The sequence below is a fragment of the Falco naumanni genome, chromosome 3 (assembly GCF_017639655.2).
Source record: "Falco naumanni isolate bFalNau1 chromosome 3, bFalNau1.pat, whole genome shotgun sequence".
Taxonomy (NCBI): Eukaryota; Metazoa; Chordata; class Aves; order Falconiformes; family Falconidae; genus Falco; species Falco naumanni.
This window is the reverse complement of record NC_054056.1, coordinates 21988218-22011554: the sequence shown is the minus strand read 5'-3', so window position 1 is coordinate 22011554 and position 23337 is coordinate 21988218. Positions and strand designations below refer to the sequence as shown.

Genomic DNA, 23337 nt, shown 5'->3' with positions numbered 1-23337 from the left:
AAGGTTTCATTTAATTGAGTCTTACTTTTTATGTAATAGTTACATCCTTATTGAAGTCAGTGTGAGAACTAAGTTTGACTAAATGCAATAAATGCTTGAGATGGTTTTTCATCCACATACCAGCACATATTTCTGTGTGCTGCAATGATACATTTTGTTTTATATCGGTAATCCTTGATTAATTTAGAGCATTAACTTCTTTGAATGGAAGACCATGGGTGTTTTGTTCCTTCCCCTTTTTCTTCCTTTGGTGTAGAAGTGGATGAGATGTTTCAAAGGTTGGAATGGAGATCAGATGGGCTAACAAGAAACGCTGTTAACTCTATGTAGATTGAAGGATCGACAGTAAAGTCTTCAGGTATAATAATTCTTCCTTTACTGCCCCTTCAGCCCGCTTCAGTCTCTATCTAGATATGTGCTGCTGCAAGAAGTCAGTAATAACTAACCAGATGGGGATGAAGAGATTTGGTATTTAAAAGATCACTTGAAAATTTAAGTGAAAGATGTTGTGTATTACCTACATGTATGCTTTTGCTGCTGGAAAAAAGAGTATTTTAATGTTCTCAGTAATTACTTCCCCCCCTAATTTTATGATGTTGAGCGTACAAAATATAGTTACAAAGGTATTTGGTAGCTGCACTGGCTATATCCCTGTAGGTAGATTCTGTACACGGAATTAGAAAGGCCTTCGTTTGTACTACTTGCTCACTGAGGGTTTTCTGTCAGTCCTTTCTGAAGCTACTGCTGAGTATTTAAGACCCTGTTTTAGGGGGAAGGAGAACACATGAGAAGCCACACAATTCAACTTAGGTAGGTGCCCTTAATTAGTACAAGAGGTCAAGGTCTCTTAAATCTAATAAACTTAAGATAATAAATCAGATCATAGTGTGGTCAACGTAAGTACGCACTCTACATGTGCATACATACCGCCATGACCTCTTATTTTGTTTTACCAGCTGAGCTTGATCTCAGAAGTTGTCCCCTAAGGCCAACTAATGTCTGCAGTACTGTTGAGAGGTGATCTGACAGGGAGCAGTTGCGTTTTCCTGTAGGATTTTACACACTACTCTTTACAACCTCCACGTTGTAAGTGTATTCTTGATTTAGGTATAACCTGATGAAAGGGTTCCCAGCTCACAGCGAGTTTCCAGCTCCGAGCTGGTGAGCCGCGTTGCAGCCGCTGGCCACCCTGCAGCCGAGCTGTGGGGCTGCCCCCCTCCCTGTTACCACTGTGAATCGTCAAACTGTTTAGCACGGACAGATCCACCTTGTTGTGAGGTCAGGAATTCTGACCTGGCTTATGTGAATTACTCAGCCGAGGCCGCGTCAGTCAGAGCCCACAGAAAGCTTCACCTTCTAAAGCAAACTGATGTAAATTAATTTTTCTACAACAGTGCAATCCTAATGTATCACCAGTCTTGGGAGGAGAAGCACACAGATGCTGAAAATTTGCATTCAGAATAATAAAACAATTGTTGGTTGTTTAAAATATCTTTCTGGCAAACTAGAAATTCTCATTTCAGTTTCTGCTGTACATGTTGCAGTCTTACTTGAAGTAGCATACTATACTTTTTCGAAATCAGATAATGTGATTGTGTGAAGAAGTCAGCCACCCCCTCACTTTTCACTGTTTACACTCATGAAAGTACGTGTGCACATAATAAATACTGCAAAAGGAAGATGTCTAGTGTCTGGTACTTCTTATAACTAAAACTTTCTATCTGCCATGAATTGTTCATGCATTGTGGTCATATCTTCATGCTTCCCTAGATTTTTCAGAGCTCAATTTAGTTCTTTAGTCAGCAATACTCGTTAGTGAACCTCTCTTGTTTTAGTACTTAGGAGCTTTTGTTTGGATAATGATGTCTTCTAATAGCAGAGTTCAAGATCGAATGTTGACCTTCATAACCATAGTTCAGAATTATCTGGTGCCTGTCATAAGTCTTTAGCCTATTCAGCACATTCAAGTGACTGTAAATACTGCTTTTGGTAGAAATGAGGCCAAATTTTCCGGAGGCTGGCATAGACAAGCGTTAGATTTCTGTGTTTTATCTAGAATGGGTTTCCAACTTGTAATTCTCCCACTTGACATAAGTTCACTCATATCAGAAATTTTTGTGGAAGTGATGGTGTCTGAAATCCTGCATCAGTAACCCTGGGTTTCTGCGAGGAATTGCATAAACTAGAAATGTTCAGACAGTTGGTGTGTGGCAGTTGCCCTCCTCTGGGAGAGGTGGCTGATTCTTTAAAATACCAAATCATAAATGTTAGGTGGATTATTCAAGTCTTTTAAATCATTATTTGGAACTATGGTTTTGGATAAAAGAAGTAACAAGAAGATGAACTTTTTCTGCCAGGCCTTGCTTAGCTGTGATAGTTTCATGTTTTGTACATTATTATTATATTTTTTAAAGCAGGTAATAAGAAACTTTGCTGCTTCTATTTGCTGCAGTTGGTGCTTAAAAAGCCTTGATGCCATACGGTGGTGTTTGTGTTTCTTGTGAAATGGTGTAGTGTCTTTGGAGTATTTTCTGAGCAGTGCTTTTTAGAGGTGCATTGGAAGTGGCTGGTTAGCCAGTGGTTTAGCCATGTAGCTTCTCAGGCACATAATTTTAAAGGTAAAAATCACATTTTTTTTTTTTTTTTCTTGCAAAGCAAATGTCTTGTTAAATAGCTGGAAAGCAGCAACTGAACTATCAGTCTGTAATTCTGTTTCTTTACCAAGAACACTTTTTTTTTTTAAAAAAAAAAAAACAACAAACCTTGAAGAAAAAGTAGTTTCCTCGATTTCCCAAGGGGAGAGATTTTCTTCAGTCTTCGAGCAAAGCCGTGATCTGTGACTTTTTAATGAGAATTTCTTAAATTCATACCATATGACTGTATGATCTCAGTTTGATACAGTTCTTTTAATGAATTTGGCGGGTACTTCTCTATTTCCATGCCGTTATCATGGAGAACAGCGGTGAGTGTCAGTAAAACTGGGAAGCTCTCCTTCCCTCTCCTGCTGCCCTCCCGCTACCAGTGGTGAGGATCCTTGTTGATAGTAACTGCTACTCCTCTCTTGCAGGAAGCCTGCTTGTAAACAGAGATGTATCTTGCTCCCCCTCCCCATCGATTAGCTTTTACTGGGAATGCAAACAAACTGGTTTTGCTATTTTTATACGCAACAGATGGGTAACTTCTGCTGGAGGGAGATGTGCTTGACAAATGGAAGTTCAGAGGAGCAAGGTGCCTTCCTACGCAGCTATTTGTCCCTCTGACCTGTTTGGACTGTTCAGCTGGTTTCCAAACTGAGCAGTGTTTTTTGGAAAACTTCAAACATCACATTGAAGTGTGTCTGTGTTTTTACCGTCAATGTTGTTCCAACCAAAACAAGATGATATTTATTTTTTGAACTGTGTCACGTAAAGATGAAATCATAAATGGCTTTCAAACTGACAGTTTGGTAAGGATTAATGACTGTACGAAGCTGATTCTCTTCAGTGGGGATTATCTCAGCGAATAATGTATTTAACATTCAGAAAGAAATAGGGAAACCAGTACAATTATCTAAGAAGAAGAATTTAGACTAAGGTGAGACTTGTGTGGGGTCAGTTCCTTCGCTAGTCTGTAGTGCTGTAATGAAGAGGGGTGGGGAATGTGGAATAAAGGTTTAATCGGGTGGCATTAAGGCAGGTTTATTTAGGTATATGTAGGAAATAGGGTGGGGGAAAGTGGAAAATTATACAAAATGCGGGTTATAGAATCTATATTTTGGCAAAGACAAGCTAATATTATTAAGGGAATATCTATGGTGGGGAGCCCTAAGAATAAGGGGTAGGCTATGTATGTTAGAGCTAAAATCAGAGATACTACTAGTTTTGAAGTGGCACAAAGGATATACTAAGGATGTATACTTATCATACGTCTTTAGTATGTCCTATACACATTTATACAAAATGCATAGATCCAGTGGCTTTTTTTTTTTTTTTTTTTTTTTAATGCTGTGGCCTGTGGTGATGCTGGATGCTACATTTTTAACTAAACTCTGAAAGCTGAGGAAATCCCGTCAGACCAGGAGAATGCTAATATTGGGTTAATGCTGAAAGAAATAACAACAGCAAAGTAGGATGCTCTAGCCTGTTGATTTTTCAGCAGCTCTCTTTGTCCTAGAGAACTGCATGCTAGAGGAAAGACAGGAGAGGATAATTTATAGGTCATAGAGGGCACCATTGTTGATAATCACAGAAAAAGCATCCGGTGCTGCTTGGGCTTGTACAGAACTGCTGGTCTGGTATTTATGCTCTTTCTGAAATATTGGCCGATGGTCACGTGTCAGGTGGAGGTTTATATATATGTGTGTGTATATATATATATTTACACACACACGTGTGTGTGTGTGTGTGCAGTTATAGAAGGAAGGGTACGTATAGCTGGTGAGTCAGAGGGCAACAGGGAGGAGAATATGGACTTTCAAACAGCTCCCAGGCACCATTTGTGGTACGATGAACAGTTGAAGTGTGTGTTGTATAGATTGGATAAACTCTGGAAGAAGATGGCTGGAAGGACACTGACATACTGATACAGTCCGTAGCCTCAGCGGTGATTTCTCTAAGTTACCACTATATGGCTTCCTTTTGTAGTAACACACAGCACATGCTGTGTTGGGGAAACCTGGTGTCTCAAACAGTTTTTTTTTCTAGTTATGCATCCTTTTTATTATGTCCAACTTCGCAGAAAGAAAATTCATAATAAAAATCAAAATGTTTTGGGCTGTATTGGTCCATATTTAATCCAATAAATGTGTTGCAAATTTTCTAACATCAGGATCTGGAATACCAATAGAGTGGGAATAGTTTTGTAACATATTATTTAAACTGTAAAGTAAGTTGAAAATGGGGGGAGTATCGTTGCCCATTTTGATGTCAAGGTCAAATGCACACGATTTGGAATACAGAACATGAAATGAAGGAGTTAGCTTTTTAAAATTTATAACTTTTGAGAGTTATGTGCAAACTCAAATTATTCATGTACTTCTAGAGCTTGAGCAGTCCTATTGAATATTATAACTCATTGTGAACGCCACACATGCTCTGGTTTTGTGCTTTAAAATTGATAAAGCTAATGTATGAATAGTAAAATATTTATCTGCTTAGTTTTCCTTGTGGGTTACCTTTTAAAGCAAAAGTCGTTAGAGGCACAGTTTGAGATGTTTGCTGCAGCAAGTAATTCTTTTCTATTTTTGTGTTTTCTGATTTGTTATCTGTATTACTGACATTGTGATTTTCTGATACTGAAGACTTTTCAAAGTGGGTGGAAACACATTTTATCTATCTGTGTTATTTTAGATACAACTGTTTGCACAGAGAGGGAAATTATTTAGAAAATAGGTATAGCAGTAAAGTATCTCTTTAAGCTAACCTTGCTTTACACATAGAGTCTTGCCAGAGCCTGCCTAATTCCCGTCAGAAGAACGATGCTCTTGCATAGAACATCTGATAGCTTTTTCAGAAAGTGGCAAATACTGGCAGAAATCATAGAGTAAGTGGGTATTCCGTAAATTGATATATATTGTGAACAGAGGTGGAAAGTAATTTTTATACGCTCAAGGGAGTAGGGAGAGAGAATTGTAGCTATAACAGCATTTGAAGGGAAGTGCATTGGGAGTGAAGGCTCTCAAGTCTTCTGAAGGTCATCAGAGTAGATCTGGCCTTCACTTGACCCATGATCAGGGCGCAGAACAGGGCAAGAGTTTTAATTTAAAGAGAAAAAAAAAAAAAAAAAAGGCAAGTGAGCAGTGCAGTGCTGTCTGTCTCTGTGGGAAAGGGGATTATGGAAACCAGGTAAGCAACCTAGGATGTTTGCTCGTTAGTGTTTCATACTGGTAAATCTAATACGCCTTTACAACAACAACAAAAAAATCCATCAGGTTGAGCTGCTTGTACCAGTGACGCAAAACTTAGGTTTTTACTTCTCTAGCGTGTTTTTAATTGCGTACGTATGTGATATATTGAAGCACATGTTTACGGTCCCATTTGGAAGAATTTAACTGGCCTTCTGCTTGTGTGGGTAGGTCTGTATCCCACAGAGACAGACTTTTGTATTGTCTTAAATAAGGTTAATGTACGCTTTGCTGAGTGCTGGAGAAACCTGGGGCGTGCTGTCTGATAGTGGGAGATGGGAGACGTCAATGAATGGGACTCAGAGTTTCGGAGGAGCGTCAGGGGGTGCGATGCTCCGTTCCCCCGTTTGAGCTTTATTTAAAAGTACTGACGCCCTCTGGCACCTGTTTAAAAACAAACTTCTGCTTGATGGTGGGAAGATCTTCCTGTGTGTTGACTGTTCAGAAATAAAGGCTTGATTACCTATTTAACATTTCGTATATAGGCTATAAGAAAAAATAATGATGTTTATTAATGAAGTAGTACTTCAAAGAAAATGTTATACACTTCGTGCAATCAGAGTCTGAAAAATGTACTTGAGTCTCTATGGAAATTTGGAAGAAAAATATGAGAAATCTCTTAGAGCAAATTTCGGAGGTGTAAGTTGTGCAGTTTGCACTTTTCCTGTCCTCTCGAATTCTGCAGTGTTTAGGAACGGTAGAAGAGGATTTATTTGAGACTCCTGGTAGGAGCAGATGGATTTCTTTTCTGAAGTTTCATAACAGGATGATAATTTCCACTGAGATTCAGTAGAATTCTGAGCTGCATTAAGTGAGCTTAATGGAGAACATTGCATTATTTATTATCGCTTCCTGGTGTGAGGTGTCTTGAAGTCTGCAGAGATGTATATTGAATTAAAAATAGAAGTGAATTACAAATATGAAGTGGTTGCATAGGAAATGCTGTTTGAGCAATTAATATTGCTTAGAGGCATCTAAAGGTCGATGACATTATTATTAACTGTTTATATGTTACAGAGAAACTTGAATGTTACAACTTTTGCAAGAATTTGCTGTGTGTCTGAGGTCCAGGTAGAGATCGTTGATGCTAAGGGCCTTTTTCATTAGAGCATTAATAAGGGCATGAATTGTTGTACAAAGCAAGTTTGGGAGCCCCAGGAACGTGCAGTCAAGATCTGCCTCCATTTCCCAACAGAGCTGTGGGTGATCACTCATCGGACGTGGGGCTGAGGAAAAGGTTAGAGATTGTTATAGAAACTTTATCTGTAAAACACCTAGCTCATTTGGCACAGGACTTGCAAAATAACCTTTAAAAATTATTCATTAGTCTTCATGATGGATTATTATCTTTAAAAAGCCATTGATCAATAGCATACTGCAATGAGGCTTTTCTCCTGACATTCCTGGTAACTGGGATGGGAGATCAAACTGTGAAATCCTGGTAAAGTGTTTCAAACACGTCATTTACTTTGCTCAAACAGTTACGGCTGCTGATTATATGCTGTAAACTTAGTGCTGTGTAGTATTAGAGCCTGCTTATTCTTCAAAAATAGAAAATTCTTTCTATGTGTATGTACGGGTAAAGAGGTGCTATAGATATGGTTGTATTAATCTGGGAGAACTAACATTTATGGGAAATGTAGAAGAAAAAATAAAAAGGGAACAGAGCTTTGGGAGTAAAGTGGTTGTCATGTGCATGTATATATTTGAGCCACATTGGATTGCTGTTTGTTAGACATGCTTAGTGTTGAGAAATAGGAACAAAACTTTGTTGCTTGCATCCTTTAAGTTGTTCTGACCTTCCAGATGTGCATGTGACCTAAAACTTTCATGAGCCCATGCATTCATTATCATCACTATGAAATGCCTGGCAGTGTATTAAACTTGTAGAATATTATCTATTGTGAAAACTACTAGAATGATGTCTTGGTTATTTTAGGAAACATCCTTAGGCAAGCTAATATGCTTAGAGAAATTACCCCTTCAACTCTGATAGAAGTTACAATTTTTAGGTCTTTAAATAATACATTTTGAACTGGATTTAGATGGCTAAACTGGCATTAATTTTTCGGAGCTACTTGTAGGGCTTGTCTCTTTCTCTTCCTTCTCTCAGCACCCCACCTGCAAATGTTTTCCCAACCATACACATCAAAAAGCTGAAACCACAGTGGAAGCAAGCGTGCTGCATAAATTGTTAGTGACAAGCAGATGTAGCTACTCTGATCAGTCCCACCTCACAGTGGGAGTGCACTAAAGCCAGCTTAGGCTGCTTGATGCACTTTTGAGCTTCCTACTTTCTAATAGCATCTTCCCCCTTCCCATGCTTAAGCGTCAGTGACAACAACTGAGTGGAGGATTTTTCCAGCAGTGTACTGGCAGAAGTAAAGTGTAGTCATCATGTGAGTCACCTGGGAATTTGATTTTTGTTTTATTTTTGATAATGCGATTAAAAATGTCTGAGTAGAAAAAGACAAAATCTTATTTCTTATCTTCAGAAGTAGGATTAGGTTCTTAAATAATTGTCATACACTTTTGAATCTCTACATGTTTCTCATGAAACTCAACATTTCAGTCTCTTAAGAAAATAAATTAGTACTGTCTCTTCAGTTTGTATCGTAGGATGTGGTGTGAGCCCCTTCTGCACTGCTTTAACTCAGTGCTTCAGGAGTCTGCTGCTTTCAGGAACTGTGATGAATCTGTGTGAGTGGAGCCAGCACGAAGATGTTCCACCAATACTGAACCCAGGTTTTTCTGTCCAACAAATGTGTGTGTCAAAATGCAACCTGTAAAGGATTGGGGATCTTTACCATACCAGATCTTTCAGGCATGGTATAAAACAATAGAAATTTGAGATCTTCATGAAGACTTAGTTAACAATGCATCATAATCTATTGAGATAAGGCTGTTGGCCAAGTAGCCTGTTGCAATGAATGTGTGACATACAGTGAGGAGCAAGAAACATGAACCAGCTGTCACGAGCTGCTCTCAGTGGTGAATAAGGTGCTCATGACCAGGAGACTGAATCAAGGTATTTATTCGTCTTTGCTTGGTGGGTCTTCACCTGGGTTACTGTGTTTTGGGTGTTGTAGAGGCAGTAGAGAGATGCAGGGAGACCACGGCAGGTCCATTGGAGGACTACTAAAATGGTCAGGCTGTCATGAGTCTGGCACATAGGAGGCCAGTGGGTAATCAAACAGTAGTCTGTAAATAGTTGAAAGGCAACTGCGAAGATTGTGGGACCAAGCTCTTCTTGATCAGACCAGAAGACACAACAAGTGACAAGTCTTCTGGCCTTGCTGGGTGATGATGTTGTCAGTAGTCTGCTTGCGAGCGGAAGGTTGGGCTCAGTGACCTCTGGAAGTTCTTTCCAGCGTACACTTCCCTCGTTCTTTAAAAATGAGGTTAAACAGGGAGGATAAGAGGCAGTATACTCTACGGTTTGTTACCTCTATTGCTATTCAGATACTACGCTTGTGAACAGGAATTGAATAAGTAGTCCTCATCTCTTCTGATTAGGAGGAGCTTTCTGGGCTTTACTGGAAGAGTTTAATGAATTAAGCAAACAAACAAAAAAGCTTACTAAAAAGCACGATACAGTGCAATTTGGACAAAATGAAGGTTCCAGTACTTAGAAGCAAAACCTCCCTTTTTGTTTTTGCTCTGGTCTTTGTCATTTGCTTCTGTCACCATGATACAGTCCTTATCTATTACACAAAAACTAGGCACAGTGTGGTTGCTCATGTAGCGTTTCTGTAAGGGACAAAATACATGCAGCTTACTTTTTTTTTTTTTTTTAATATAAAAAATTACGTCATTGAGTTTTGTTCCCTTTTCTTTGTTAGATAGCTTCTGACAGGCTTCTGTGCATATATGATGGAAACTGTATTTAGTGGCTCTTGAGAAGATTGAAGTTTTTTTCTTTTTTCATCTAGTAATCGTAGATATCTTATTTTGAGTAACAAAAAGCCTTGGTGGTCAGAATTGTGGCTGTGTTTCAGGTCTGTGACTTTTCTTCCTCAGCTGCCCTGATGGTGTCCAAGAGAAAGGGAGTTGCTTCTTAACTCCTTTGTTATCCTCGACTTTTTATCACAATGTCCCATGTCAGACACAGCATGGAAACCTTCAGGGGTTTTGTTCTGGTGGCTCAGTAGAACAATATTGTCAGCACCCTGTACTGCTCTGTTTGTTTAGTCCATGTAAATTCTGTGCCCTCTTTTTGTTTCATCATCTTCCTTACCTGATAAAAAAAAATAATCCTGGTGCATTATACTTAACAAATAATAATATTAAAAAAAAAAAAACAAACAACCAAAACAACAAACAAAGGACAATTACTGATAATAGATTCTAGAATAGCAACCTCTCTTGATGATCCTTTTTCAGTTTTGTAGGTAAGTCTGTTACTGAGAAGTATACTACACCTCTGGGGGGAAAAAAATAGATTATTTAATTTTCATTCAACAGTAATTTCATTTTTTAGCCATTGTGTCAACAAGGTTTTATATTACAACCATTGGCCATGCATGCATGTAACTTGAAGCCCGCCTGGACTTTGAACCTGAAAGGCAGTGTAGTATTGCACAAATTAATTAGAATAATAGTGTGCCCTAAACTGCACTTCTTTTATGTTTAAAGAGATGAATAGAACTAAGAGTGGGAAGATTGATAGGTGAAGCAGAATAAATGGTCAGTTAACAAAACATAAAGGAGAGATACGCCACAAATACTGTGGTGGAGTATTATAGTTCCTGCTGGAATATGTGTAGAAAGAACAGAGGAATACAGTAAGAGTCAAGTGGGTTATATGGAAGTTCACGGTAATAATTCTGGTTTCCATTTCTTTATTGTGTCCCTTTCCAAGTGAATTTAAAGTTTCACTTCTTTTGAGACAAGTATATCCAATTAACAGTCCATCTATATATGGAAAAATCAATTCAGAATAGGATTAAATTTTGAAGGAGGAGAATGAAGTCTTGCTTTTTTGAAGTAGTAGAAAGAATGCAAATGTGTACTTGAAGGAGGAAAGTAGTGGTAGAAGGTGAGGAGAAAGGCCAGCATTGCTGCTATAGGAGCTATTTCTGCTTCTGAAAATTTTCACCACTGATTTCCTTAGATGCTTGCTGAAGAAAAGGTAGCGTGAAACTGGAGATGTAGAAAGATGCTGAAATATTTCTACAACCCCACTACAACCTGTCATGTACGTACTAAAGGACATAAAACTTCAAGGATATGCAGAAACTGGTGATTTTTTTATTTTATTTTTTTTTATAAGGGTAATCCCAGCTTTTGCCACCTGCAGCACTTCCTTGGCGATACAGCAGCCTCTGCTTTTGCAAGGCTGAGTCGGCAGAACGTCAGTATGTCTGGTACACAGTCCCTCAAAGAAGCTCAGAGCTGAAGTTACTTGTGCTGTCAGCAGAGGGGTGAAGATCAGCAATGAAAGGAGCTGGGGGGCCAAAAGCAGCGAGTGCTGGGCATGGCCGAAGTTTTGGGAGGTTTGCTGGTCTATACTTTGAGCTTTGTGTATACAGTAGTAGTAGTTCAAAGCAGTAGTAGTGAAAAAGGATTAATCATTTCTCCTTTCTGCAACCCCACAAAAATAAAAACAAAACAGTAATTATGAAAAACTTTGTCATCTTAGATATTGCTTTTGTAATATGCTTAGAGGTATTACCAGAGGATCAACCAACATGCTGAACTCGATTATAAAATTGCAAATGGTGACATAGTCAAGTCTAGTGTGGCTGTTCAGGAGAGTCCTGAGGGATGCCTGGTGTTCATTTTCTGCCTTGAACAGAGTTCAAGGAACAAGATGGGTTTATTCGCAGATTTTACTGAAGGATGTTAAAAGGAAGAGAACCTTATCTAAGACAGTAATTAGGATGTTGCCTAATTATGGTCTTAACGGAACACAAAAAATAATGAGAAGGGCTTTTATAGGTACATCAGCCAGAAAAGGAAGGTCAGAGACAGTGTACCCCCGATGGACACCACTGGACAGCTGGTGACAGATGGAGAGGGCTGAGGTACTCAGCAACCTTTTTGCCTCAGTCTTCACTGGCACCCTCTCTTCCCTCACCTCTGGAGTGGAGGGACCATCAGATGGGGACTGGGGGAGCAAGTCCCTTCCGCTATAAGAGAAGACCTGAGAAACCTGAACAAGCTAAGTCTGTGGGACCTGACAAAATGCATCCCAGAGTCCAGAGGGAATTGGTTGATGTAGTTGTCAAGCCACTCCGTGATATTTGAGAAGTCATGGCAGTCAGGTGAAGACCCTGGTGACTGGACAAAGGGAAATTTTGCACCTATTTTTTAAAGGGGTAGAAAGGAGGACCCTGGGAACTACTGACCTGTCAGCCTCACCTCTGTGCCAGGGGATGTCATGGAACAGATCCTCCTAGAAGCTATGCTAAGGCATATGGAGGACAGGAAGCTGATTTGAGACATCCAGACATCAAATATGGCTTCACTAAGGGCAGGTCTTGCCTGACCAGCCTAGTGGCCTTCTATGATGGAGTGACTACATCAGTGGACAAGGAAAGAGCTACAGATGTCATCTGTATGGGCTTCTGTAAGGCCTTTGATACTGTCCCCCCCAACATCCTTCTCTAAATTGGAGAGTTGTGGATGTGATGAGTGGACTGTTTGATGGATGAGGAATTGGTTGGATGGCTGCATCTAGAAGGATAGTGGTCAACAGCTCGATGTCCATCTGGACACTGGTGACAATTGGTGTTCCTCAGGGGTCTGTATTGGGACCAGTACTGTTTAATATTTTCACTGATAACATAGACAGTGGGATTGAGTGCACCCTCAGCGAAGTTGCAGACCATGCCAAGTTGAGCGGTGTGGTTGACACACCTGAGGGATGGGGTGACATCCAGAGGGACCTGAACAAGCTCAAGAAATGGGCCTGTATGAAACTCAGGAGGTTCAACAAGGCCAAGTGCAAGGTCCTGCACCTGGATTGAGGCAGTCTCCAGTATCAATACAGGCTGGGTGATGAAAGGATTGAGAGCAGCCCTGAGGAGGATGTGGGGGTACTGGTGTGTGAAAAGCTGGGCATGAGCCGCCAACATGTGCTCCCAGCCCAGAAAGCCCCCCGTGCCCTGGGCTGCATCCCCAGCAGCGTGGCCAGCAGGGCGAGGGAGGGGATTCTGCCCCTCTGCTCCGCTCTGGTGAGACCCCCCCTGCAGCGCTGCATCCAGCTCTGGGGCCACCAACATGGGAAGGACACAGACTGTTGGGGTGAGCCCAGAGGAGGCCACAAAGATGCTCTGAGGGCTGGAGCTCCTCTCCCATGGAGACAGGCTGAGGGCGTTGGGGTTGTTCAGCCTGGAGAGGAGAAGGCTCTGGGGAGACCTTATTGCGGCCTTTCAATACCTAAAGGGGCTTTATAAGAAAGATGGGGACAGACTTTTTAGTAGGGCTTGTGATAGGACAAGGGGTAATGGCTTTAAACTGAAGGAGGGTTAGATTTAGACTAGATACATGGAAGATTTTTTTTACGATGTGGGTGGTGAGGCACTGGCACGGGTTGCCCAGAGAGGTGGTAGATGCCCCAACCCTGTCAGTGTTCCAAGGTCAGGTTGGATGAGGCTTTGAGCAACCTGATCTAGTTGAAGGTGTCCCTGGTAATTGCAGAGGGGTTGGACTAGGTGACCTTTAAAGGTCCCTTCCAACCCGAATTACTCTATGCTAGTAAGAAGACTGTGAAGCAGGTCAGGAACATAGCAATGCATCTTACTAATAATGTGCTTAACAAAAAAACAAAAACAAACAAACAAAACCACCAAAAAAACAACCTCACAAAAATAAAAGTTTATAGAGCAGCAAAGGCATATACATTACCATTTTATCTGAAGAAGAATGCTAGGAGCCTCAACGGCTGCAAAATATGGCAGAAAAAAATATTTCTCAACATTTTAGCAAGTATTTTGTAAACCCACAAACGTCACCTGTGTTAGCTAGTGAAGGTGTGATGGTGTCTAACGAGACCTGGCAGCCTGTACTGTTCACTTGAGTGGAGGTGGAGGGAGGTTTGAGCTGTCAAGTGGGTGTCTTTGCGCCTGGTCTGGTACCCGCCTTGCAGATTGGCAGCTCCTGGGCTGTTCTGCCAGGCTGAGAGGACAAGTGCTGTTGCTAACAGAGAGGGATGGAGTGAAATCTGTGTGCCTTGCTGTGTGTTTGTGTCACTGATGCTACCCGTGGGGGAGCATCCTAAACTCCTCACGATCCATAGGGAACTTTTCCTGGGCTCCTTCATAGTAGGTGGAGGAAACCTCTTTTGCAATGAGCTGAAGTTTTCCTGCTACTCAGAAATACTCTTTGGGAGAAGGTTACTCTTGAGTAAAGGTACTTCAATTTCTCTTCCTGCATATCTTAATTTACCTACCATTCCTAGAAATAACCTCCCATGTAGTTATTGTACTATTTCCACTACAAAGTCCACCGTTTGGGGAGAACCTCCCGTTATTTTGTTTGTACTATTTTGTTTGTACTCTGGGGGGGGAGGAGGGAAAGGAACAAATTCTGGATCTGTCACATAAATCACAGAGCTTTCTAGGTGAGAATTCTTAACCTTGGTCTCTTCTTAAGGCACTGGCCTATCAAGCCCAAAAAAAAAGTAAGAAAGTTTAATTCAAGTGAGATTAGGGCCAAAAATACAACCTGCAAATCCTCTATCTCATTCCTTCTTAAAAAAATCCAAACCTGTTCTTCCATAGGTCAGCAAGCAGGTCTAGAATTGAGTTGTGGGAAAAGCTTACCCAGCAGTGTTTATCATTTGGATGGAAAGGTTTTAATTGGCATAGTAGCAGCCCAAAAGCGATGGCATCTCTCAGGACTTTGTCCTGGCTAAGAATACAGCGTCAGGAGCAGGGCAGTGTCCTCCTGGTTTGCAATTTTGTACTGAATTGCTAGTATTTTCTGTTGTATGGCAAGGTGCCTCAATCTTCTAAGTAAACAGAAGAAAAAACCCCAACACTTGACTACTTGGCAATAATGAGGAAAAAATAATGAATATATTTATTCTTTTTGCAAACAAGTAAAAATCTTTTCACCACCAGCCAAGATGAGTTTTTTTGTGGAGCAGATTGTCATTAATTACATTTTCCTTTTTAAAACCATTTTGTTATAAGGCTGATCACTTTCAATTATGGGTTTTGCAGATTTGCTTTGAAGTTATGTTATATTGACTTTTAAGTTGATTTTCTTAATCCTCTGGAGGGACAGCAGCTGGCCGGTCACCGTTCTGGCCTGGCTCACAGGCTGTCCTGGCAGATCTCTGTTCTGGGGGAAGGGCACTTCCCCTCTGATGTTGGTGAATTCAAGCCTTGCTTGGGGCTACAAAACCTACCAGCCAGGACCAAGGAGAGGTTTAAGATTTATTCCTTCCTTCATCTCATCCTCTTCCTGAATACATCCCCATCTGATTTTTCAAGTTGATAGAATCTTAATACTGTTACTTCAAAAGCCGAAAAGACCATCATCACCAATAAATGATGTGTCTGAGTAATGACTGCCCAAGAGTAACTGCTGCCTACAAGGTTTTTACAGAAAATCAGAGTAAACTCAGGCACAGACCTGAGTGGGTCTGGATTTTAAAACGAGATTGCCTGTTTCAGCCAAACCTGCAGTCGCTTCGCTTGTATGCCAGGTTGCTGGATGAAAACAAGTTTCCATTCAAACCAAGACATTAGAGAGTTGTGTTGGGAAAATTCCCTATAGTTTGAAAGCAGCTGCTAGGCCATCATTTTGGAGCATGCCATAAAACCCTGGATGGATCTGTTGTACTTGTGAAAAGCAGAAGTTTGGGCAGTGCATTCAAATGCATTTTTTCTGAGAGTGGGAAAAATGCGAGAAGCATATCGCCTGTTCGTGCAGATATTGTGAAAATCCAAATGGAGATAAAATGCGATATTTTTTTTTTCTTCCTCTGTTATCTCTTCTCAGAAACCTAGGGAATAATTTGCTACATAGCATGTGAGTTGGGGTTATTCTCAGAGCTGATATTTCACCTCCAACGGAAAGCTCTGTTGGAGAGGGGTATTTTGATGCTTTTATTTATTTATTTTTGCTTGGAGCGCATCTTTACAACCTCAGTTTGGAGTCTAATGGAGCAAACATTTATGTCTTTTTGAAGTATTTTCAGAAAAGACATGCTTGCTTGTGTCGGGAGAATGTGCAACTTATTTTTTTTCTGGAGTATTTACATGTTACCTGATGGGTTTTGCCAAAGGACACAAGTTTAGAGGATGCCGCATGGTAACTACAGGGCTGCTTTGCCTGCTTTGCTAGAGAGTGGTCCTCAAAGAGCGATTTAGTAAACTCTTAATAATTAGCATAAGTGTCCTCAGATGAACTTTATATCATCACATGCCTCACAAGGCAAAGACGGTAATTCCTTGGGGGCTGTGGAGTGTACAGGGAAGCTGACGGGCATAAGTAGACTTGAGGGGTTCTGCTCTAATTAATAGTCTTGACAAGCTTTCCTCAGGTTTTCCATATGCCTTTGACTGCGGGGCTGTCCCTAACCTCAAAAGCACAACGTGGATGAATTTCTTCACATACTTTTTGCTTTTTGTTCACCTGTGCTGCTTAGCGTATTGCAACCTCAAAGCTTTTCTAAGACTTGTGAAGCTCACTGTGGCTGAAACAAGGAGTTCTCCTGCCCTTCTCCTTTTGATCCCTTCCCAACAGCTTTCCCTTGACCTCTGTTTTGGCTGTAGTGCAGCCTGTCTGCTAGGAGCTAACTTATGGAATAAAACGGTAAAAAAACCCCAAACGTGGCCAATGGGTTCCTCCTGTGTCGGTGAGTCATGCGGGGCCCTGGGAAGGTCCGGTGAGCTGCAGCGTGTGGAGCAGAGGAGGAGTGATACCAGATGGCCAGCAGTGAGGAAGAGGAGGGGTTGGAGCTGCAGAGGGGCAGGGGCAGCAATAGCAGGCAGGGAGATTGGGAAGCAAGCTGTTGGGTAGGACTGAGACATTAGATTGGCTCAAAGCCTGTGAAGCCACGGTTTGAGTTACCATTTGTATGTAATTCCTCAAGCAGAAAATAACAGTGTGATTTTATGGATTTTCAGGAATGTATTCTAAATGCTATACAGGCACCATCTCTTCATTCCAGAGATGATGTGCTCTCTCTGAAACTCGTGGCTTCCTCCTGATTAATTCAGCAGATGTGACAGTTGGAAGATCTTTCACACATTTGAATCTACCCAAATAGCATTTCTTTTTCCCCAGAGACATCACAACATCATTTCTACAGCCTGGGAAGTAGTATCCCTCCCAATTTTGCTTTTTATAACCTTTGGCAGCCTGATCTCATCATATATCCAGCTTGTGCTGTATTCTGCTACATCTGTCTTAGCAGAATTTTTTCATGTATACTAGTCTTTAGTTGGGCATTTCTAGACACAAACCTCCTGTTGATTTATGGCTTCACACCTTCCTAAAATACCTGATAAGTGTTGTGGCAGATTTTGTGTAATGGGCGGCCATGAGAATGGTGTGAACAGACTACGCAGGTGCATTGCACAGTCTGAGTTAACTATACACATCTTAATGTGAAAGTGGCCAGGTTTGTGCTGGTACAACAGTGAGGAGTACTGTGTTTGGTAGAAATAGCTCACTGACCTAAAAACCTACTCGAGAGTTTGGTCAGTTGTTGTTTGTTTAGTAGGATTCAGGTTGAAATACTTGCATTTTCATTACAGATAGCAAAGATACTATATTGTACTATAGCATCAGAAATAGTTCCCTTTATTATTTTATTAACATTTCACAACCACTGTCAATGCAATTTTTAACTCATGTAAAACACTTTTCCCCCTAATTTATTGCTTTAGATGAAAAATCCGCTATTGCTTCTTCCATGACTTGTATTTAACTGTTATTAGTCCTGCTGTGGGCACCATTTTGCTTATTGTTTAAAGATTTCTTCATTATTTAATTCCACTAACAATGGGTTTCAGAGGAAAAAAATTATGGGATTTGTAGGTATAACACTTGGTTGCGCTTATATGGTCCTAGAGCAACACTTTACAAATTGCATGTTTCATGCTGACCACTCCATAGGTGGCCAGCTGTGCTCCCTGCGGAACAGACTGCTTTGGATTTCAGGTGCCTGCTGTGCCCTCCTGTGCAGCTGGGATCCCTTGGTCAGTGGTAACGGTGGCTCTCTGAAAGCAGAGAGTCATTCACTTAAGAGTTCACAGCTTCTAAAAGTCCTGTGGGCAACTCTGCTGGAAAGGGAAGCAAGCAGGTGAGCGGTGATGATCTGGTTTCTCTTGTCTTTCTAGCAAAGAGCAAGTAGCAACTACACTGCTCTCAATGTCACAGAAAATCTTCCACTGAACTTAGCCTATCTTCTCTGCTTTCACTTTTTTCTTCCTTCTTTATATATATATATATATATTGCTTTCCTTAGAATTGAACCTCAGGGAAAGGTCCCTAACTCTTCTCCTGTGGAGATTCCACCTGGGTAGCTGTGTGAGCCATGGAGAGGTGGTACAGCTTCCTCACTGCTGCCGTGGTGTCCAGCAGTGTTGCTATACACGCAGTGAGCTTTCCTGGAGGGTGGGTGGTGTACCTTTATCTTTGTCATGGTGCTGACCAAATTTTCTTGAAGCTCAAAAATAAAAAGGTAGAGGAACTGCGCAACAACGTGTTAACTTAAAATTGTGAGCAAGATGTTCCGGTTTGGGCTGGTTCCTGACCACATAAATAGAAGTGCACATAGGCAAGGCATAAGTTTCCCCCATCCTAGTCCCATTCTCAAATTTATTTAAATTTATTTATTTATAAAAACCCGAATAGCTTGAACATACTTCATGAAGCCTGATAGTACAGTTGTAGTTGCAATGGCTGTATCTATGCAGTGGAGTTGCAGTGTGTGTAACGTATGATCCCTCTACAGATCTTGTATGAGTCCTCGACTGTATGCAGCACTTTTTTTTTTTTCCATGCCTCTGTTTTTTCTCACTTGTTGTTTCTTCCCCACCCATTACTTAGGAAGTAGGTCAAATAATTCCTTTATTAAAAGAAAGAATTGCTCTAAAATAAATTTCTATTCAGATGTATATCTTCCAAGTAGTCTTTAGAAAAGACTGCGTTTCTAGAAAATGTTTCCTGAGTCAATTAACTTGAAAGTTCAAGGTAAGGTTCATGCAGTTGAAAAAATTTAAAGGGTGTCTAAAAGGGAAGATGTATTTATTCATGCCACCTACTAGATTCCATGAGGTATTGTTCTCATCACTATTCATGTTTTTGAAGGATAAAGGCTTTTCTAATACAATTGCTGTGCTAACTAGATTTCTGAAGAATAATTTTTGTAGGCTTTTGTTAATATGAGGAGTGCTCATTAAACTATTAAAAGGAGGTGACAATATAGTACTGGAATGCATATTTTGAGAAGTGGTTTCCTGAAAATGAGGCAAAAATTTTCATAATTTCCTTACAGTGGTTTTTCATTTATGGTGGATTTCTTGGACTGTACAGTGTATTATGGATGTAATGAAAATTGGCTATGATTGAAAATTTAGTTCTGACATTTCCACTTAATTGCATTTTAAAGCAAAAAATTCCCAGTATGCAAAATTCTTTATTCTGTAGAGACCTATAGAACTTTAAAAAAGTTAAATGAAGGCAATATGAAGAATATTCAGTTTACCTTTTTTCCCTCTAGCTCCAGTTAGAGTCCCAGAAGATACAGCAAAATGTTAAAGCTGTGAAATAACATTAAAATGCCATTTAATGTGTCAAGGGAAATTTTGTTTATTTTTTTTGTTAGATAAAAAGACTTGAATAGAAGCTTTTTCTTCTGTAGTGCTCACAGATTTTCAAGTAGATGGAGATGGCTGTTACTAGCACCAGATTATACCAGATGCAGAGTTGCCTAGGGATGTGTGCTTTGTTTGCTGGAGACAGGTCTTATTGTCTTGCCTCCAGGCATTAGGTTGAGTCTGTTAGACTATATAAGTAGTGATTTTTATCCTGTGAGTTAGTGGAGTGTCACATGGTGCTATGTGACATTTTTAGGTAACGCATGAAGTAGGATTTTTAATTTTTTTTTTTTTTTTTAAACTTGGATGCGTGGAAGTAGGTGACCTCTGTTGAAGTTTTGCAAACCCCTTAAATATTTACCGCTGAAAGAAAAGAAGGATTGCAGATTTCAGAGACATGTTGCTAGGTTCCCTGCCTAAGAACTATGATGAAATTAGCATTTCATCATAGTTCTTTCTCCACAGCAATATTATCAAGGAAGAGATGAGAGGATTTGCATTAATATTATACACCTTAGCTTGCAAGTAGAGGACCAATGAGGCTTTGAATGGTGAATGTTTGAAGATTTCCCGAAAGTTCCACTAAACCAAAATTGATTAATTTATTTGCTACATTTATATTAGATATGAGGTAATAGGTGTAATTCATTTTCCTGTTATTTCAACTTGACTGTGTGTAGGATGTTTAATTTTTCCTTAGAAGTAGCTCATTTTAGTGCAGCAGCCAACATGAGGTGTTTGGCTAGATGGGCTGTGATCTCCCTTAATATTACAAATTGTGTGTTCTTGTGAGATTTCATTTGAGCTGTAATTTGTAAATAAATTTGTTTACATTATGAGTATAAAGTGAAACTTGTGAGTGGTGGAACTGTGTGTGGTACCAGTCTGGTTTGGGTGATTTTTTTTTTTTTTTCCTTTGTTAAATTTGCATTTGCTGGAGAACTCCAGATACTCAGCGTATCTGTGTATCCCTGTGCTTGTTGAACATCACTTTCTCTTGTGCATTCAGTTTGGAGACAGCTCAAGCAAGCTGAGAGTATAAAATTGTCTAAGCCATTGTATATTTTGGATAGGAGAATTTTTCTGGAAAATGTTATGACATGTCTTAGCCTGTTCCAATATAACAGTAAACACTTCATGAATCCATATATTGCTGGAGAAAATATGGATTTACAAGGTTCCAGTTTGACAGAAGTCTGCCAGGAGGTTGTGATACAGCATGTGACTGTGAAAGAGAGTTCTTAGAGCAACCCCGTAATATGTCAGACCTAGCAGATCTGCTAAAATTATTCTGTGCTTCTCTTTACTGCTTTGCACATTATAATGCAGTAGTCATGTTGGGTTAATGTGTTAATGGATGATCTTGGAAGTTGAGTGAACACAAGCAGGTTTTGCATCTCACTGTTCTGTATGCAGCCAATAGTTTTTTCAGGGCTTCCTGTAGTTTCAAGATTCAGTGATGGCTTGATGTTCAGTGCTGAATTCAAAGCGAGTCAAAATATTACTAACAAAATGAACAGTGTTAACCATTTAATTTTAGTGTTTTGGTTTGCTACTTGGTGTTAAGGTAGCATCAAAGCTAAGGAACTATGTAAGTTCATATCCAGACAAATGTTTCTCTGCCAAAGGCAAGCAGTTAAAGCTTGAAAATGCTCCATATGTTTTTCAGTGAACGTTTACTTAAACATTTTTAAGTAAATGCACATTTAAAAGTAAATAAGTGTCTTTAAGTAAACACCACCAGACTGATGTAACTGGTCACTTCTGACTGATACTACATAAATGCTGATGTTCTGAGCTAGCAGTTCCCATCTGCGTGGGCTGCCTCTTGCGTTCTGTGTAACCTTTCTTGAACTGACCTTGATGTCTCTGCCCTGTCCCATCTTTCTTGACCAGATACTCTGCTGTCGTTGTGGCAAATAAAGGTTAACCGAGCTTGATCAGGGCTTTCAAGGTTGTACTTTTGTCCAAGACACATGATGGTGATGGCCTCTGTAGCTGTACATGTGTGCTGTGGCCCAATAGCTTCATTTGGTGTGTTGGTTGGTTTGGTTTCTGAGGTTCAAACATGTACGAGTTGCTTCTGATTTGGGAATGTTTTCATTCTGGTTGCTTTCATGTGTCACATGCACGGTATAACTACTTCGAAGTTGAAAACAATGAATTTTGAAAATATTAATATACTGTCTGTTCTTCTTTAGGAAAGCCCAAGAAGGGAAGAAGAAGGTGGTTCTAGCAGGCTGCGTGCCGCAAGCCCAACCTCGTCAGGACTACCTGAAAGGCTTGAGTATTATAGGGGTATGTATCTTGATCAGGCAGAAACCAAAGGTTTTCATAAGTGTTTTCAATGGGTCAGTGTAAATACGTAGTCTTTGTTCTTTTCACTTGAAAAAGCAGCAGAGAGCCTGGGTACCCTCCATAGTCTTCTTGCATTATACAGCACTTAAGCCTGCTTTCATCCAGGTGGCTTGGCTTGCTTGTGGGGCGAGGGCAGAAGGAAAGGGATACTGTTGGTGGAACGGAGTTCTGATGCCCTTTGTATCCTGAAAATATCCAGGCTTCATCCAGGGTGATGAAGATATCCATTACCGTGTTCTTTAAAGTAATTACAGTTTATTTGCTTTAAGACAAAGATGCCCTTTTGTTAAAAATCTGTGGAAGAAGTGTAAAAGACTGGTGTGTATGAATTACACAGACACAGCTTAGGCTTTAGTGGTGTGTTTGGTTGTTTGTTTTTTTTTTTTAATTCACACTATTAAGCAGAATGGCAAATTAGTTTAACTTTGAGGCAGTCTGGAGAGTTAAATGAATTATTAAAGAGTTACCAAGCTTTACCTTGAAAAGAGAACCAAAGAGCTTTTGACTTCAGTTAGTAAAGTGCCTTCAGTATCCTTTGGGGATGAAGTACTACTATATAATTGAATCAACTTTGTAAAACCATGAAAATCCGGGAACAAAGCACAAGCTAATATTGGCACAAGCTGCCCAGGGGAGCGGCACTCACCATCCCTGGAGGTAGATGTGGCACTTAGGGACATCATTCAGTAATGGACTTGGCAGTGCTGGGGTAACGGTTGGACTCGATGATCTTGCAGATCTTTTCCATCCTCAATGATTGCATGATTCTTCATTGTTCAGGCCTTTAGATAAAAACTGGATGAATTTGTAAAAGGCCTGTTTGAGCTGAAGCAGTGTCCTTGGATTCAGTGTGTGGGAGGTGCCGTGAAGCTGTCCTGTATTCTGTTAAGTCAGAGCAGGTGACTGTGCAGCATTGTTTCTACATTAAAGACATAAAGAGGCCAACGTGTTTCCACTGCAGTGTCATGAATTCAGGTTGAAACTAAGATTTTTATAGGAAAAACAACAACAATAATGTTCCGTACTTCTCACTTTCATTAGAAGATTATACAAGATGCAGTTGTTCAAAGTACTTTAGAAGTAAAATAATAGTTCATTTTGGAATTAGGAAGAAAATGGCTTCATCAACTGGTTTATTTTAATTCTTTATAAAGATGGACTTTGTGCTGTTTGAATTTTTAACTAATTACTGGTGTCACTCAGAATGTTTCATCTCCCAGTTTTTTTTCCCAGATGCCATTCTCAGCTATGGTAATGCCTATAAATTAACTGAGTGCCCAGAAATTATATTCAGGGGCTGTAAAATGCCACACT

The 23337-nt window shown here is 40.2% G+C and overlaps 1 protein-coding gene across 1 annotated transcript in view; it reads left to right on the top strand.

Annotated features, from left to right (window-relative positions):
• The window catches only part of CDKAL1 (CDK5 regulatory subunit associated protein 1 like 1), a 426010-nt gene that overhangs the window by 111839 nt on the left and 290834 nt on the right, over nt 1-23337 (top strand). Inside the window, 1 exon segment of the mRNA XM_040588803.1 lies at nt 21867-21963. Coding sequence (XP_040444737.1) covers nt 21867-21963 — 97 coding nt within the window.